Source organism: Mesocricetus auratus, unplaced genomic scaffold (genome assembly GCF_017639785.1).
Source record: "Mesocricetus auratus isolate SY011 unplaced genomic scaffold, BCM_Maur_2.0 Super-Scaffold_100691, whole genome shotgun sequence".
Lineage (NCBI taxonomy): Eukaryota > Metazoa > Chordata > Mammalia > Rodentia > Cricetidae > Mesocricetus > Mesocricetus auratus.
In genome coordinates this window covers 59,541,731-59,561,607 of record NW_024429267.1, presented here as the reverse complement: position 1 = coordinate 59,561,607, position 19,877 = coordinate 59,541,731, and the positions used below count along the sequence as shown (strand labels likewise).

Below are 19,877 nucleotides of genomic sequence, written 5' to 3'. Positions count from 1 at the left end.
GAGAGCTTTACCCGAAGTAAGAAGGTGAGTTTGGAGTCTCTGTAGCAGACATGCCTCTGTTTCCCATTGCCCACATCAACAAGGGCGGTGATGACCTGGCCCAGGCAACTCAGGGATCGGTTTATGTTACCTGCTTCCTAGGGAATCGGGAAAAGCAAAAGCATAGGTGCAATGTCACTCTTTGGTGTTCTGAGCTAAAATGAAAGCAGCAAGGTGACAATCTGGGATGGAAAAGCAAAGGAGAGGCAAAATGAAAAATAACTTCTAAACTAAAACACTATGTTCAATTATCCCCATTTCCTATGTCACGTACACTGTAATTGCAGAATGCTACACACATACAAATGCACTATACTTGGGATTTGAATTTTTACTTCTAATCAAATATGATATAACATTCTCTCCTTGTCAGCAGCAGCAACCTGCCACTCCAGACAGCATGAGGCATTACTGAGCTGGGATGTTTATCAGGTTAGATATGTTGAATGTGCTTCCGATTTAGGATTTATCATCTTAACCAAGCCTAGGAGTACTGGTAGAGACTTGTTCCTTTCTTGACAGAAACATAGGCCTTTGCTGACGGCAAGCTCAGCAGGCTCATCTCTCTCCCACCTCTGACTCCTCTCTTAGGTCACATTGCTAAACTACATCATAACTCACAATACACACCACACTGGATTTCTGTCCCACTGCCAATAGCTCAGGCTAGGCACCTTCCCAACTCAAAGACTATACATGACTGTTCTTCCCTCGGTTCTGGCAGTAAAGGCTTAATGGATCTAAGTGATTTTTAAAAAGTGGATCTAAGGGGTTATAAAATAGGCCTCCTACATGAAGCTACACATTTGTCCTAAACTTTTATTGTTTACCAGGGGTTTAGAAGACTGAGTATAAAACTGGCCTGGCACTCCTGGTCCTAACCGACCTGGGCTTTCTTACTCTATAACTGATCTATTCACTGATGCACCCTGAAATATCCAATACACGTTTACTCTGCAACGCGGATGTTCCCTGTTTCTCTCTCCCAAACCAAACTCTGGTTTCTATGAGAAGTCACTTTTTTTCCCAAATTTCCTCCCAACGGTCCACTCCACGCCATCCTGCCCCCTTCTGACCAACAGTAGTCACTCTTGCTCCTGAAAGACATGTCCTGTCTCATTTATGTTTATTGTAATGACCTGAGGTCTTCACTATAGTTTGTGTGGCCACAATTTTTAGTAAGAATTCACACTTAAATATGAAGGTCATTTCATTCCTACCTTCAACCTCATCCCTTCGGCATGGGTATCTCTCTGCCTCTCAGACCCTGCTAAGTCCACTAGGTTGAGTAGAGAGGTCCGGATGTTCACAGTTTCACTGCTTTTCTCCATTGATTCTATTGTGATTGTAAAGACTGCATGAGACCTAGAGGACTCTCTGTTCATAGATGTCGATGCTACACGCCTGTTCCTCCACCCTCTAGATAGGACCTAGGGAAAGAGGAAACTATATTACAAGAAGCCATAACAGGTACACCTAAGACAAACTCAAAACACAAAATAAGCACTTAATAATCTCTTATTGTAATATGAGAAATAATAAGACATCAGCAATTATCCATCTTTACAACATAGTAGTAATTTTCCTTTGGAACAGAGTGGGAACAGTCACAGCCTTTCCATTATTATCTAGCTTTGTGAGGGTTTATATTATCACAAGTTCTGTCGTCATATATTTAGACATGAAAATCGGTAGGAGAGCCATAAAGAATGAAGGTTACTGCCCATCGAAGAATTATCTTCTTTCTCTTCTCATGTCACAGAAAGAGACAAGGTGTCCCTGGCTGGCCTGGAACGCACTAGTAGTTCAAGCTAGCTTTGATCCTTCTGCTTCCATCTCCAAACTGTGACTATATAATGTGCATCCCTTTCTTTAGCTTAGATAATAAAAACTCAAAACCAAAAAGAAACATTTTGAGTTATCTTTAGTCTAACACTTTGGCAGCTTTCTTCCATGCAAAGTTTTTTTTTTCCTTCTTTCCATTCTGACAAGAAAAAACATCAATGTTCAGACCACAGGCTCTCAGGCAAGTTCAAACCCTGATTCTACTATTTATAAGCTGTGGTTATAAAAAAAAAAAAGTTCTGCTATTGCATTTAAAAATAAACATGGAGATCAAGGGATAGTGGCGCACGCCTTTAATTCCAGCACTGGGAGGCAGAGGCAGAGGAATGTTTATGAGTTCAAGGACAGCCTGGTCTACAAACTGAGTTCTAGGACAGCCAGAGCTATTTACAAAAACCCTGACTTCAAAACAAAACAAAACAAACAATCAAAACAAGAACATGTGGGTACTAACCTCACAGGGCAGAATATCTAAGTTCAATATACATATCCCACCATGGGATGTTACTAGAATTTAGATTGTGTTTCAACATCACGTGAAGATTGAGATGAGGCAATATTCTGGAAGGATGCTGGGAATGTCAAACCTTAGGTAAAATTGTCTTCTTTTGCAGAGGAGTGATGGCTGGGAGTGGCAAGGTCTCTCTGTATAACTCTGACTGTTCTGAACTATTGGCTGGGTGTGGTAACACCTACTTGAGAGGCCGAGGCAAGAGGGTTACAAAGCAGGGCTGCAGTCAGTTCAGAAGAGTTTGTGCTATGTCTTTATGAAACTCAACCGTGGTTCTTTGAAGACGAGGGTACTTCCAAGGAAAGCTTACTGCCTAAGAGGCACACGCATCCTCCGCATGGCAGGGTACCTGATAGGCCTCAGCCGCTGAGGTCACCACCTGCTCCACTGCACCAACCACAAAGACGCCCCTCTTTATGTGCTCCCTCAAGTAGAGGCCGACCGATGCGGAGTCCAGCAGGTCATAGATCTGCTCGTTGTACACCTCAATGAAGGAGCACTTACACAGGAAGGTCTTCCCTGCTCCAGCCTGCAAAAGAAAAGCTCCAGTCGGCACACAGTTCACACCCTTATCCTCAGGTTCCAGGAGCTATCTCAGGGATGCTTTCCTAGCACGCTTTAGTATCATGTCAAACACTGAAAGGTCAGTGAGAAGTAATCCAGAAAACTAACTCTAAAACATTACTGAACCTTTAAGCAGCACCATGGAAGTCCCAGAAATCCAGTTTGGAGGGCACCACGGAGTCTGCTCTTGGAGATGAGAGTTGAGCAATTCAAATGAGTTTCCATCACTTTAACATTTATGCACTGTTTGTATGTATAGGCATGTATGTACACACATGGCATGTGTGTGCAGATCAGAGGCTAACTTTTGTGAGTCAATTACCTCCTTCAACCATCTGGGTCCCAGGGACCAAACTGAAGCCATCAGGTTTGGTGGCAAGTGTCTTTATCCACTGAACCATATCATTGGCCCCAGATAAAGTTCTTTAAAAGACTGAAATTAATTCATCCTAAAAACAAAAAAACAAAAACCAACAGTTGGGGGCTGGAGAGATGGCTCAGTGGTTAAAAGCATTTATAGCTCTTATGAAAGACTTGGGGTTGGTTTTCAGCATCCACATAGATATGTACACATCAATTCCATGTCTGTTTCCTTCTTCTGGCCTCTACAAGCACTGTACACACATGGTACACTTATGTGCAGACAAAACATTCATAAACTTAATATAATTTTTATTTTAAAAATACAAAACAAAAACCAACTAGGGCCTAGAGAGATGGCTCAGTGGCTAAGAGGACCCTCATTATATTCTCAGCACGTACATGGAGACTCACAATCATCTACAACTCCAGTCCCAGGGGATCCAACATGCTCTTCTGGCCTTGGCACCAGGCATGCATGCCTGTGGTACACAAGGCATACATGTCAACAAAGCAAATGATATTCATAAAAATAAATAATTTTAAAAACTCTAACCAAAGAAACACATGGTATTAAATTTAATTATTTTACTGTCAGGCAAATTTGTATGTCTAACTGTAATGTTAGGGATATTTTTGCAAAGGAGTAAATAGCAATTTCCTTGGTACACAAGTACATAAAGAACATAATACCACAGAACCTTAACTCCAGAATCTACCAAGCTAAATAAGTGCAATCATGAGAATGGTCCAACCTAGGAACCCAGTGAGAGCAAAAAGATGGGGTTCTCAAGTGATGGGGTCATAATCCACAAAGCAAGATGGCAGTAAGGTACAAGCTAGCACTGCTCTCACTAGGTCAGGTCAACCGTTTCTGCAGGTTTCTCCAGCATGGTCTTGGCTCCTTTGCTCATCCCTCCCCCCCTCCACAACTGGATTCCAGGAGTATGGCTCAGTGTTTAGCTGTGGGTGCCTGCTTCTGCTTCGACCAGATACCGGATGAAGGCTCTAGGAATGGTAACCAAGGTAGTCACCAATCTCAATATAGGGGAAGGGCATCAAAGGCAGCCTCTCCACCACTGCCTAAGTTCTTAGTTGGGGTCATCCCTGTGTGTAATGAGATTCTTCCCGCCAGCCTGGTCCCAGAGCCGAGTCAGTCCCAAATGAATATGCAGGACGCTTTATTTATTATGAAGCTGTTGGCCATTTGCTATGGTTTCTTATTGGCTAGCTCTGACTTAATTATTAACCCATAACTGCTAATCTATTTCCACGTGGTCTTCTCTTACCAGAGAAAGGGTTTGGACCTCTTACTCCTCTGGTGTCCTACATGGTGACTGACTGTGCCTCTTTCCCATAATCCTCCTCAACTCCTAGTCCCACCTATCTTGCTTCTCTATTGGCCAACAGTGCTTTATTTATCAACCAATAGGACAAACATACGCAGAAGGACGCCCCCATCACAGGTGTGCATCAACACACTCAGCTTTGTCAGTGCTGGGGATCAAACCCGGGGCCTATTGCACTCTAGGGGAGAACTCTATCAATATTTTATTTTTTCATTTCAAAATTTTGTTTTTTATTTATCGATGAGTGTTTTGCCTACATGTGTGTCTGTGCAGAAGGTGCATGTCTAGTGCCCACAGAGGCTAAAGGAAGGCATCAGATCCCCTGAGTCAGACTGTTGTGAGCTGCCGTGTGGTGCTGGGAGTTGAACGCAGTGCTCCAGACGGGAGCCAGTGGCTCTTTATGGCTGAGCCATCTCTCCAGCCTCCCAACATTTTATTCTTACAGTAAGCTTTACCTTTTCTTTCTCACGATCAATTAAGGAAAACAAATATTCAAAACTTCGTGGGATTACGCCTCTCAGATTATGAGAAAAATTATCAGAGTCTGATGGTCCTGAGGAAAAATAAAACGAAAACCTTTTATTCTGAAAATCCTTCAAAATGGCAATATCGAATGGCAGCTTATACAGAAATAAAATGACACATGGTATAATCAACTTCCTAGTTCTGTTTCAAGCAAGTTACATTTATATCTGTGAAAGACTGCCCATGAGTGAGACTGAAGGGAAGGTCTACAGTAGTCACAAACCAATTCTAAGCAGCTGCAATCTATCCCCATGCTAAGCTTAACATCTTTCAACTATCAAGTACTGACGTGATTGTACTTTTTGTATGCATGCTATTTTTTTAAGATTTATTTACTTATTATATATACAATAGTCTGTCTGCATGCATGCCTGTACGCCACAAGAGAGCACCAGATCTCATTACAGACGGTTGTGAGCTACCATGTGGTTGCTGGGGATTGAATCAGCTCTCACCTCAAGCTCAGGCTGAAAGGGCTAATACATGCACAAGCTCTTCACCAAGTGTCAAACTGCTGCCTCTCCTCAGTGTGGCTGGAGAACCAATGCCTGGTATTGAATACTGAAGACCCTGCTTCAGTCTTTTATGTCCCTCCAGTGCTGGGATTAAAGACTTGAGCTATAATTCTCTTTTAGACTGATTCACTCTTGTGTAGATCTGAGTCGCCTTGGACTCACAGAGAGATCCGTCTACCTCTTAATCCTGAGTCCTAGGATTAAAGGTGTGTGCCACCACCTCCTAGTCTGTGACTGCTGGGCTTAAAGATGTGTGCCTGGCTTCTATGGCTTGAGGATAGCTTTGCTTTCTTAATCCTCAGGCAAGCTTTAAGAAACCATAAGTAATATACATTATAACCTCCTCCAACAAGGCCACACCTCCTAATCCTTTTCACACAGTTCCACTAATTGCCAACTAAGCATTCAAATATAGGAACCTATGAGAGACCATTCTCATTCAAACCATCACAGTCTGTGAAAACAAAAATCACATGCATAGGGCTGGAAAGATGGCTCAGTGGTAAGAACACTGCCTGCTCTGCTCTTCCAAAGGTCCTGAGTTCAGTTCCCAGCAACCACATGGTGGCTCACAACCATTTCTAATGAGATCTGGTGCCCTCTTCAGATATGAATGAAAACAAAGCACTCATATACATACAAAAACAAATATTTTTTTAAAGTAATGCTATCACATACTGTCTATTATAATCTTTCAAGATAAGCCCTTATGATAAACTAGTTTCCGAGTCTTGTGAGCCTCCATAGCACTGGTTCTCAACCTTCCTAATGCTGCAAATCTTGAATACAGTTCCACATGTTGTGGTGACCCCCACAACCATAGAATTATTTTCATTGCTACTTCATAAGGCTACTGTTATGAAGCGTAATGTAGGTATCTGATATGCAAGCCCTGTGGGAGTCACAACCCACACACTGAGAGCCGCCACTCTACTGCAATAGCAAATCAAGGCTGGGGTTGTGAGAGTCATGGCTCATAGCTGTGGGTTTGAGGACTATCATTAGCACCTGCAGTGGGGAAGGCAGTCTGCCTTGGGGATTGAGCCTTAAACCTACAGGATCAAACACAAGCTTCAAGTAGATGATACAAGAAATGAAAGGCATTAGAGGACACGCCACTGATGATTGCTTGCTGTCTGGTGGGGAGAAAGTCTCATACTTTGTCAAGTCCTATGTGTTAACTGTGCAGTGCCAAAGACTTACTATGTAGGCTTACTTGGAAGCGGCAACATCAGCTTCTGCCAAGGACTAAGGAATCCCAGCTTCCTGCAATGGATCCTACAACCGTGAGGCCTGCGATGGCTGCCTTGGAACCACCTGTTCCTCTTCAGACCTGCCTGCTACTAACACTCACTTGTGTCAAACACAAAGAGCTGCAAAAGCTGCCAACAACCACCCTCTGAAAAGCTTCTCCCTGCCTACTGTAACTTCTGAGTAGAAAAAACAAAAAACACTGAGCTGAATGGTTAAACCAGATAAAAGTTTGTTTTCCAGATAGACATTAGTGGTGCATGCCTTTAATCCCAGCACTTGGTAGGTAGAGGCAGGTGGATATCTGTGAGTTCAAGGCCAGCCTGGTCTACAGAGTGACTGCCAGGACAGTCTCCAAACCTACAGAGACCCTGTCTCAAAAAAACAAAAACCAAACCAAAAAAAAAAAAAAAAAAAAAAAAAACCCAAACAATGATACTGAAGGTATTATAAATCATAGTTAATTATGCTCTAGAGACCAGGGGTCCTAGGGCATAACAGAGAGCTGGTATGCACAAAAAGGTTCAGGGAAGTAATGAAAACCTTACAATTGTCCTGTTAGTGAATGGTCCTTGTAAACTGTACTTTAAGGACATAGGCTGGGTGTGGAGGGCACACTTGGGAGCTGGAGACAAGAAGATAAAATTCAACCTCACCTGTGGCTACACAGCGAGTTTGAGATCAGCCTAGATTACATGCCATCCTGTTTGAGGGGTGGGGGGCATCCCTGGAGAAGGGATCACACAGAAAGGAAAGAAAGAAGGAGATAGGCAAGGTATGGTATACCATTAAACCCAGCAGTCCAGAGGAGGCAGAGGGAGATAGCAAGTTCCAGTACAGATAGGGCTATACAGTAAGACCCTGTCTCCAAGAAAGGGAGAAACAGAGAAAGGAGGGGAGCAGATATGCACAATAGGTAGAAAAATAACATCAGAGAAATGAATGCCCTTACTTACTTTTCTATAAAATGTCACTTGCAGACATTCCAAAGCAAGCAAACATAATGAGGATAACAATGATAGTATCAGCTGCTATAGGGGTAGGGCAGGAGTCACAAACCAGGAATCTGGACCTTGGGTAGTGTTTATGCATACATGCACATGTATATGATTCTATATGTCTATAAACACACACTGTGTCTAGCACCTAGTCTATGCCAAGCATTGAGCTAAGGAACATAGCTATAGTCAGGATTAACAAACAGACTATCTAGGAATTCACAACTTGGTAGAAACATGGAAAACATCCCTATTTTTATGAAAGCAGCATCTCACAAAGAAATAATGCCTTCTCCTAAAACATGCTCCAAGTGGTCATCACAGAAAGTGCAGTTGGCCAGCAAACACTGGTTTTTACTTACCCATCATAGTAAATGTCTTCCCTGAACCAGTCTGCCCACTGAAAAACAGAATATTTTATGTTATTTTCACACATAAAATTCAGACTACCCTAGGATGTACTGGGATGATCCTCTCCAAACTGTTCTGCAACCTTCTTTTCCCTTAATTAATTGCACTTCAGATTATCTCAGTAAACAGATGCCCACCTCATTTTTTATAAATAGCTACAACAGTATTTTATGGATACACAATCTTCTAGCATAATTTATTCAACCAGAATAAGGAAACTTCTGTTTCTTGTTTTTTGCTAAATAATGTAATAATTTTGAAGTTCTCTGCCTTGAAAAAACATTTAAATGTCCTTATTTTAAAGTAAGTTTAAGGGCTACACATGGTGGAAAATGCCTTTAATCCTAGTATGAGGCAGAGGCAGACAGATTTCTGAGATCTGTATGATCACCTAACCAATAAATCACTTGTTTATCTCTAAGCTCTACCCACAAACATAAAAAGGAATTTGAATTAATATATTGATGAATGAGCCTTAAATTAAATATTCCTTCAGAGCTGGACATAGTAGTGCACGCCTTTAGTCCCAGCCCTCAGGAGGCAGAGGCCAGCAGAGTTCTGTGAGTTTAAGATCTATGTGTTAAGTTCCTGGACAGGCGGAGCTGCACAGAAGAAACCCTTCCTCAAATAAACAAATGAACAAACATATAAACAAGCAAGCATGCCAGCTTACCGAGTTTTCAAGGAAGACAACTAAAGACATGCAATTGTGGCTATTTCAAAGTCATTTTGGATTTCATCATTCAAAATAATCTATGGTAAATTCTTGCTGCCATAGGAGACAGAATAGAATAGCTTTCTACCTTGTGCCTTTATGAAACACTTAAAGGCTCCTAGCTTCAAATCTTCAGATTCGAGTACACAGTCTGCAGGGACCAAGAGATTAAAACAGGACCACTGCCAGAACAGAGGGCTGGGGAGCAGGAGGGAGGAGGACAGCAGGGCACACGTGGTCTGACTCGGGAAATGGTGCTCTTTGGGGAACAGGATGGAGGCAAATAGAGGAGGAGGGAGGAAAGTAAAATGGCAACAAGGATGCCTCACAAAGCCATAAGGATAATTATTTACTTTAAAAAAACTAAAATACATATAATACCATGTGTGTGGTGTGTGTGTGTGTGTGTGTGTGTAATTTTATTTTTTAAGACCGCCTAACACAAATTCCAATACAGACAGCAGAAGCCCTCTTGTGAGTTGTTGGGCAGGGCTGTCCAAGAGACTCCCAGAACACACAGTCTATTGTTGTTGCCCTCTAAGAGATGGAAAGTGAGTCCCTATTGCTGAAGACACCATGCTCTTCAGAACAGGGTCTAGACACCCGTGAGCTGGAGTGATGCAAAAGTCTTATCCCTGCAGCCTAGTTTTCATGGTACTATAGGGCACAAAAAGAGGACACTGTATAAGAATACTTTACAGCTAATGTTTTCCTCATAGTAATACATATTAATTCTGAAACGACTTTACTTGTATTCTAAGGTTGAATAAGTTAATAAAAGGATGATGGATAGTGAAAGTTAATTGCCAACAGCAAGGATAATAAGTAAGAAAGATTAGAATAAACCCTGTAGTCACTAGAGTTAAACATCAGTATATACTCAAGTTTAGCAAGATATCTACATGCGTAGGTGATACAGAAATAATTCCAGATTTCTCTCAGACACAAGGGCATGTACATACAATTTCTAGCCCTGTCTGCTGAGAAAGTCTCAAAACAGTCACTCTCTGAGAGTTATAAATACATATAAGGGGCCAGATCTTGGTTTCTCATTAATATTTTCCAACAAAAGGAACCGGGGTTTCAACAGTTCTAGAACTAATTTAGGGAAAATATAAGAGCTCGAGAAGTCATGTAGCATGATATAGCAAGCAAGTGTTCAAAAACCACAGGACAGAATATGTCAAGGGCACAGAAACTCCAAAGAACTCCCAGTGACCAAGGATGGAACAAGATGAGCAAAAAAAGATTACAGCACTGGATTACAACCAAAAGTATAATATAAACATACATGACTAAGTATCATATAAACAGATGAATAAACAAATGGAGAAGCAGACAAACCTTTCAGAAAAATCTCAAATATTATTCTCCTCTCCAAAGGTGGAGCTCAATCCACTCACCTTGATTTCCCCAGGTCGGGCTGATCTATAACAGACGTCTCTAAAAATCCAAAAGCCCTTGTCAGGAGTAAAAACAAGGGAGATATCGCACTGCTAGTGTGAAAAGAGAGAGGGGACTCTGAGCCAAGTAAGGTGAATGGTCTCTAGGCTGGTAAGGGAGAAAATAATACCCTGTACAACTTCCAGAAAGAGTGAAGTTCCAGGAACAGTCTAAATCAGCCCAGTAAGACCCATGTTGGATTCTAACTTAAGAGAATTGTAAAATAAATTTGGAAGTCTAGGGCAACTTATTAATGCAACAATAAGTAGGAACTAACAAACACTATCACACCTTTATATGTAAACAGGCAACAACTTACTATGCAAAGATGGTCCCATTATAACCGCTCATGCAAGACTCCACAATGCTTTTAGCCACTGTTGAGAATACAGACTCCTGCAAATATAAGCACCAAACATGTTAAATAAAAGTACTTCTAACTTACATCTCAGGATATAATAAAAGCTGAGTATTTAGACTTTAAGACCTATGATTCCTTGAAGGTTGAATCTACTTAAGAAAAATGGCTAAACCACAAAAGATGATAAAAGGTAGAAATATATCCAGGGTATGGGGATAGGAATGGAGATGGGGATGGGGTAGGGGTAGGGGTGGGGAAGGGAATGAAGTAGGGGTGGGGAGGGGAAGGGGGCACACACCTTTAATCCTAGCACTCGGGAGACAGTCGGATCTCCGTGAGTTCAAGGCCAGACAGGTCTAGAGAGTGAGTTCCAGGACTACTGTAAGTTTATAAAGCAGCTCAAGAGAGAAAGATGCCATGTGACAGAGCTCATGTGTGTGTGTGAGTTTTAATTAGGGGAAAGGGAATGGGAAAAGGGGGAGGTGAGGGGGACAGCTTCTGGAGACAGCAGAAGAGAGAGGCAGAAAGAGAGGGAAATGGATATGGAAGGAAGAGTCAGGCAGAAGAAGGGAGGTGGGCAGGACCCTTTTAAAAGGGAACATAGTGAATGTGCAGAGGTGGTGCTCTTAGTGGCTGCAGCTGAGGGCGTATCCTGTCAGAATCACAAGGGCAGGCCACTACAGGTGCCTGAGTACTAAAAAGGACAGCCAGGACTACACTGAGAAACTGTCTAAAAAAACAAAAGAAAACTACACCCCCCCCCCCAAAAAAAAAGAAAGAAAAGCAGTTACTGACATAATAGTAATCTTTTTAAAAACTGTGGGCTGCAGGCAGGCACAGATGTAGAAGTCAGAGGACAACTTTGTAGAGTAAGGTCTTTCCTCCAATCTTTATGTGGGTCCTGCGGTTTGAACTCAGCTAATGAGACCTTTGAGGCAAGTGATTTACCCACAGAGCCATCTTCACTGGCCCCACAGTCATCTCAAACCCTTAAACTAGAAAGTCAACTATGTTTAGTGGTTGTTTAGGTGGCTCTGAAGTCTTCATTTACCTTCATCAGTGTGTATAAAAGGAAACATAAAGCAGGTTTGTGTGGTTCTGGGGCACAGTTTGAAGAACAAAGAAGACAACCGCTTAATAAAATTAAATTAAAAATATTTATGGAAGTTTTAGCTTTCTTATCTGAAATCTACACAATTAAAAAGTGATCAGAAATTGAATCCCCACAAATAAAGCCTTGTATATTCCAAATGAAAGGGTAAGTTTCCAATGACCATTACCTGAGTGGTGTCCATGCCTGCAACATAGTCAAATACAAAGGTCTTGGGGTCTGGTTTGGAGTGCAGCCGAAGAGTAGTCTGGGAGAGCACAGATAAGCATAAGCTGTGCTCTCCATCCGATGACCCAGTGCCCTCTGCGGGCGGACGGATTCTCACAAAGACTTTGATGGTATCACCTTCATTGCTAAAGTCCAAAACAAAAAATAACAGGGAAATTTACCGGGGAAAGGAAACTATAAAAAGACCCGAACCTCAAATTGCCTGTAACATTTCTATAATGAGTCCAAGTCTCGGACTTATCCACTGTAATTTACTCCTTTTAAATTTTCAGCTTTTAAAAACAGCTCACACCCTTTGCAGATTTATTTCCCAGCAGATATCTTTACAAACATTTACTGCAAATAAAAGCAAAGCCAGTCATTTCAAGGAGCTCAACACTGACTTTCTGCTCCTCCCTCTAACTAGTGAGTCTTCCCAAGGAGTGACCATGCCATTCACTCCACACTTTGCCTGGGAATTGGAAGATATGGGGAGGTATGCAATCTTCATCTACTATGTCTTAACGCTTCCCACCAACAAGACTTCTTACCTTGGCTGGGTAGAATGAGAATTTGCCACATTTCGTAACTCGGCTAGAAAAAGAAGACAAGAGATCTGTAAGGATAAAAGGACAAAAATAAAAGCAAAACTCTCACCTCAGCAATTGGGCCACAATTCCTTGGAGCCTGACCCCAGTAACTTACCATATCTCACATAGACATCCAGAGCCAGCTCAGGACGCCTGGTATCTGAGCAAACAACCAGTCCCAATAAAAATGATTCACATTGTAAAATATCCTAGTTAATAAGACAGTAAGATGCCTCCTTATCTATCCCAATCTGGACCCTATACAAACGGTTCATAAGACTAAGTAACTTTCCCCTCAACTACTATAAACTCACTCTCTGCCTTGGTCTCCTCTCAAAAACTGGTCTAGGGAACTGACATGCTGTCTATCTTCTTGAAGCATATCTAAAGAACTTCTCTGCATGTCTCTTGTGAACTGGGTAAATTCTTTACCACCTGGATCACCTTTCTTCCCTATGCCATTTCATATAACAAGTTTATTAAAGGCAATTATAATTGCATTATATACTAAGTGCAAAGCCTAGGCTGGGTGAGCCACAAAGGAAGAAATTAATTATGGAAATCTTTTCCTCAGTTACCGACACCCTCAACTTTCTCAGATCCTTACATCCACATCCAACCTTGGCCTCAATTCCCCTCCCCATTCTATCCCAGCCCACTACATTGGTGATGATATTCACTCTCATGAATTTAAATGCTAGGTGCATACTGATAATTTCCAAATTATTTAGGTAATTAATTAGAGACAGGGACTCACTAGCACTAGTAAACACAAACAATAATTCACACCTGTCTGCCTCCAGAGTCCTGGTATTAAAACTACCTATTTGGTAATCTCCACTTGGATGCTAGGTAAGCAATGTTTCAAACTTAATGTGTTCAAAACTGAGCTCTCTCCACCACTGCAAATGTGCTGCTCTAACCATGATCGCATGCTAAGAGAGAATGGCTGGACCTGAAGCACAGAAATGCTCTAAATCCTAGAGACACCTGTGCCTTCATGCTGTGAGAATGGAGACAGTCTGTTGAAAGGGGGAAGTCAGACAACGGGAGCAACCTGCGATCCCAGTCCACTCGACCAGGAAAAGATCCACGAAACTATCTCACAGCAAAATCTACATTATCTTTTAATATTGATCTCATGGTTGTAAATTTTAACACTGCCAGAGGCATAATGGGGAGAAAACTGGGTTCTCCTTTACAATACCCATCTTAGCCAAATTGTAAGTATTTCAATTTCCTTACTGATTCCTGTTTCCTAAGTTCTTTCTGAAGTCAGGAAAACGGAGGCAGAGGGCACGAACCTCCGTGCCCAGTAACACTGCTTCATCTCAGCAAATGACAACCGCAGAATCCTTCCTTACTCTGTAACCACAGACAGACTACAGAAACAATGGACTAAGCTTTCCCTTATAAACATTTTAAATTTTTCTGAGGGTCTCATGCTGGGAAAGGGGGAAAAGCTGAAGCCCCTATGGCAGATAGAGGAGGTAAGTGCCTCCAAAGAAGAGATTCCAGAATTCTGACTTCTGTCAGAACACCCTGAAGGACAGGTTGGAACTCAATGATGGAAAATGACGGATGGAACCAGACCTTGACTTATCTCTTGCCCTCTATTTAAACCTAAACTTCACGTCAGGAACCCAAACACGGCCTTGGGAGTTACCAGATCTCTTTGTTCCTCTTTCCCATGAGGTCATATTGAATAATCCCCTTTCTTAGCTTTTCACTATTACATGTCTATTTAACTGGCACACTAGAGATTGGTGGCCAAGAGTAACCCATTAGGTCTGCCAGAGCTCCTACTCTGGCTCTAAAACAACTCCATTCTTTCTCACTCTTCAAGTCCAATCTGCCAGTAAACACTTGATTCTAACCTCAAAATCTACTGCTACTACTGTGCAACAAACAATTCTCCTCTATGCATGTTACTACTAGTTTCTTTCCTTCTTACTCCCTTAGCCCTATCAACTGTCACATTAACCCAGCAGGCAGAATGATTCTGAAAAAAAAAAAAAGTCAGAGATAACTTTTAGGTGACAGTGTGAGGAAATAGCTTCATTGACCCACAAACCTTGGTAAAACTGATGAAATATGGGGTGGGGAGTAACATCTAGAAATGTCTCTGAAGGCAAAGAGCAAACAAGGGAACATTTCTCAAGAAAAGTATGAAAATTCAGTCAGAAAGGTCATTTGATGAAAGATTGCTCCTCCCTTCTCTTCTAGCTAGTAGAGGTGAGGACTTCCCTACCACATCCAAGACCTCAGGATCCCTCTCTCAGCAGCTAACAACAGGAGGGATTCCTTTCCAGGAAGCAAGACACTGGAATTTCTCATTTGGTTTCTGGCTAGCTAGGCACTCCTGAGGCTACAGTTGAGAGAAGGGGGCCTACTCACTCATGAACACAGAACCCCAACTTTGCTTGAACCCAGCATACTGAGAATGAGTGTCTTGCTCACCTTTGCCCCAGGAGTCCCATACTAAGAAAGAAAACTCTCCAGGATAAAGGGATAAAGGCTATTTACTGTTCCCTCCCACAACCAGAAAGAACACATCATTGAGACGAGACTGCCCTTAGCCCTCTCCCCATCTCTACTGCTGAGGCAGAGCTTTTGCCCAGAGAAAGACAGACCATAATAAACAGACCACAATAGAAGCTGATTAACAGAGCATAGAGAAGTTTAATGCTAATTGCATTCACAAAAACTCTAGACATTGTGGTAAAAGAAAAAAGACTCAAAATATCACCTGAACTTCAGGGAGCTTTTCTGAAGGAGCACATGGGGAGTAAATCCACTCGGGGCTTGAACGGGTTATAACAAATACCAAACTCATACCCCAGATCTTGTCCTTACAATCAATACTGAAACTAGTTATTTATATCCGAGGAAACTTGTGCTATTCTTAAGTTTTTCCTCTGTTTAATTTACAGCAAATTAAACAATTATGTGTCATAGCAAGTTATGCCTCTAACCAAAGGCTGGGACAGGAGAATTACAAACATGAGCCCAGCCTGAGCTACACAGAAAAAGCAGATCTCAACGTTCCAAACTGCACAAAGCTTATAGCGGGATTCCATCCCATTCAGAAAGGAGGCACCTGTGTCACCTGACCTGTTCTAGTGCCATCACCTTGCTCTGCCCTGGCCTCCACAACTCAGGCTCCACCCCTTACTCCACCTCAACAAACCAGCTCCTGCTTTCCGAGCACCTTTGTACTTGCTGTGACATCTCTATGCTTCCTCAAATCCCTCCTGTGTTTTCTCAGAAACAAGCAAAAAAACATTTTTTAAATTATTTTTATTTTTTAACATTAGGGACTGCAGAGATGGCTCAATGGCTAAGAGCACTGACTGCTCTTCCAGAGGATCTGGGTTCAGCACCCAGCATTCACATGACAGCTCACAGCTGTCTACTGAGTACAGTTCCAAGGGATCCAATACCCACTTCTGGCCTCCATGGATACTGCACACACGATACACATACACACAATAAAGGCAAAACATCCATACACATTAACTTTTAAAATTTAACCTATTAGTTCTTTCTTTAATTTTTATCTATCTAATCTACCTATCTTGTGCATGCATGCATGCGTGTGTGAGTGTGAGTGTGTGTGTGTGCGTGCTTAGGGGACAAGTTTAGGAGTCAGCTCTTTCCTTCTATCACATGGGTTCTGGGCATGGAACTCGGGTGTCAGACTTCATGGTAAATGCCTTAATCCAATAAGCCATCTTTCCAGCCCTTAAATATAACCTAAATTAGGCATTCCAAAATCACACCATGTAACAGCAAACATAATCTCCCTTTTTTAGCAACAGATTTACTCAGGACCCATGATCTGTGGATGTTTTAAGTCTCTTATCTACACTGACTGTCACTGCGTATACACATCCTCTTGTACATTTTAAAGGTCTCAGGGTTACTTGTAATGCCTAATACGGTAGAAATGCTATCAGGTAAGTACTTGTGTTGTTCTAACCACAGATGAGCAGGTGTGGAGCACAAAGACAGAGGGCCAGCGTCGTAGAGGCCCCCACTCGTGCATGTTATCCTGCACCTCCCTTCCTGCTGCGGAACAACCTGAAAATACACATTACTGTCGTTGCTTAATAAAGACCTGACTGGCTGATGGCTAGGCAGGAATTGGGGGGCAGACAGAATGCTGGGAAGAAGGAAAGAGTCTCAGGAGTTGCCAGTCAGACACAGAGGAAGCAGGAAGCGTACAAACTAAGTAACAAGTCATGAGCCACGTGGCAGGAAGTACGGGAATAGAATAGGTTAATTTAAAAGGTAAGTCTAAGCTTGTTTGTGTTCTCTCTCTCTCTCTCTCTCTCTCTCTCTCTCTCTCTCTCTCTCTCTCTCTCTCTCTCTCTCTCCTCCCTCCCTCCCTCCCTCTCTCTCTCTCTGTTTTTTTTCCCCCTGAGACAAGGTTTCTCTGTGTAGCCCTGGCTGTGCTGGAACTCACTCTGTAGACCAGGCTGGCCTGGAACTCACAGAGATCCTGCTGCCTCCTGAGTGCTGTACTTAAAGGTGTGTGTCACCACTGCCCAGCCTTACTTACCTGTGTTAAGTAACTAGGCAACATTGATGACATTATGCTGGAGAGGATGTAGAGTAAGAGGAGCACTCACTCCTTCATTGCTAGTGGAAGTGCAAACTTGAACAGCCGCTGTGGAAGTCAGTATGGCGATTTCTCAGAAAACTAAGAATCAATCGACCTCAAGACACTGCAATACCACTGTTGGGCATAGACCCAAGCAAGGCATATTCACACCACAAAGATATTTGCTCATCTATGTTCATAGCAACATTATTCATAATAGCCAGACCTTGGAAACAACCTAGATGCCCCTCAAGTGCAGAATGGATAAAGAAAACATGCTACATTTACACAATGGAGTACTACTCAGCAGTAAGAAACAATGACTTTAAATTTGCAAGCAGATGAACAGAACTAGGAAAAAACCATCCTGAGTGCGGTAACTTAGGTACAGAAAGACAAATATAGTATGTACTCATTCATAAGTGAATATCAGTCATAAAGCAAAAGATACCTAGCCTACAACACAAAACCCCAGAGAAGCTAGATCCCTCTTCCAGAAACAGATGGAAGCAGAAATGAGTATCTATAACTAACCATTGGGCCCACCTCCAGGACTACAATTGAAGTGAGGGAGGAGTGGTAATATGAACAAAGGAGTCAAGACCATGGTGGGGAAACCCACAGAATCAGCTGACCAGAGTTAGTGAGAGATCACCAACTCCACACTGTCAACTGGGGAACCAGCACAGGCCTGAACTAGGACCCCTGAGTGCACGTGACAATGGTCAGTGAGTGAAACCAATGGCAGTGGGACCAAGATCTAACTATAATGCGTAAAGTGACTTTGTGGAGCCCTTTCTCTATGGAGAGACACCTTGCTCAAGCCCGGGGGAGTGGAGGCTTGGGACAGACTTAGGTGACATCCTAGGAGAGGCTTTACCCTCTCTGGGGAGTGGATGGGAGGTGGGATGGAGAGTGGTGGGAGCAGGAGGAGAGGAAGGAGGAGGAACTGGGATTGGAATGCAAAAAATAAATTAATCAAAAGTAGGAAACTGGACAAGAAATATGCAACAAGTAAGTTCTCAGACACTGGACAGCACAGCACAGAAAAGTGATCCTGAGAGAAGGAAACAAAAGCCCTTGAATCTTTGTGAGCCCTTGGATCACAAACCACAGTGCAGGCTGGGAGAATCCAAACAGCTTGATTATCTGGCTGAGAAGTTCATACAGAGAACAAGCTCTGGATCTCCACAGACTCTTTAAGAGTCAGTAAGTTAAACGGATCCCGAAAGAAAATCCTCACCCCACACCCAAAGCAAAGCTAAATGAACAGTGAGTTAACCGCCAATGGTGCACGCCCTAAATCCTGTCACTCCAGAGGCAGAGGCAGAAGCAGGAGGACCTCAGAGTTAGAGGACAGCCCGGTTTATATAACAAGCATCAAGACAGCTAGAACTACAGAGAGATGCTGTCTCGACAAACAAACAAACTCTAGAGAAGTAGGCAGTTAGGCACAATTCCTAACTGAAACCTGAAGAGATGGTTTGACAAGTACTAGGACTTGAACACAGGCATCCTGAATTCATCTTTCATACCATTAGCTGATGAGGGATGTCCCTCTGTATGCTGTGAATATATTTTATTACCATTGGTTAATAAAGAAGCTGATTTGGCCAGTAGCCAGGTAGAATAGAGCCAAGCGGGAAATCCAAGCAGAGATACAGGGAGAAAGAAGATGGCATCAGGGAAGATGCCAGCAGCTGCCGAAGAAGATAGATGTGAGGTAACAAGCCACAAGCCTCGAGGTAATATACAGACTAGAAGAAGTGGGTAATTTTAAGTTTTAAGGTAGATAATAAGTCTGAGCTAATTGGCCAAACAGTTTGTAACCACTTTTGAGTGGTTATTTTAAAAGCAGCTTCAGGACAGAGGTAGGACGAGAAACCTCCAACTACATTTAGCCACTTCGTTATGCTACCTCTTGACCGAAGAGGTATATAGTATCATCATGGATATCATAAAACTGTGATATAAATTCACTGTAAATTTTGAGGTCATTGACGTGGCTGTCTAAAAACTTACTAAAGACTATGCACAGATGTTTTATTCATAATTCAACCTAGAAACCCAAGTTCAGAGAGACACAGAGAGAAAACCCAAATGTCCAACAAAAACAGAACAGATTGTAATATGCTTACTTAATAGAATACCAGATAGCAATAAAAAAAGACATAGCTGCTGTTGCTGCCTATCATGGATGTCCACAGGCACAAAATTTCACAAAAGTCATTACAAGAGGGGAGAGCTCTTGGACCCCAGACCGACAGCGGGGAGGCCAGCATGGGACTGATCTGGACCCCCGAATGTGAGTGTCAGCGAGAAGGCCTGGGCAACCTATGGGGCCCTGAGCAGTGGATCAGTGTCTATCCCTGGCATACAGTCATCGTGTGCCTATAGCACAGGGAGGGATGCTCTCTCAGCCTGGACTCTTAGGGGAGTGCCTGGACCCTACCCTGAGGGAAATGACAGACTCTAG

General features: G+C 42.5%; 1 protein-coding gene across 2 annotated transcripts in view; it reads right to left on the bottom strand.

The window, feature by feature from the left end:
- The window catches only part of Kif15 (kinesin family member 15), a 55,684-nt gene that overhangs the window by 33,595 nt on the left and 2,212 nt on the right, over positions 1–19,877 (bottom strand). For both annotated transcript variants that reach the window (XM_040739453.1, XM_005082294.4), the window contains exons 2-9: positions 12,757–12,799; positions 12,168–12,351; positions 10,846–10,922; positions 8,320–8,357; positions 5,124–5,221; positions 2,745–2,924; positions 1,260–1,469; positions 12–137 (exon numbers count right to left, since the gene is read on the bottom strand). In XM_040739453.1, the coding sequence (XP_040595387.1) occupies positions 12–137; positions 1,260–1,469; positions 2,745–2,924; positions 5,124–5,221; positions 8,320–8,357; positions 10,846–10,922; positions 12,168–12,351; positions 12,757–12,799 (956 nt within the window). The remainder of the gene's footprint in view (positions 1–11; positions 138–1,259; positions 1,470–2,744; positions 2,925–5,123; positions 5,222–8,319; positions 8,358–10,845; positions 10,923–12,167; positions 12,352–12,756; positions 12,800–19,877) is intronic.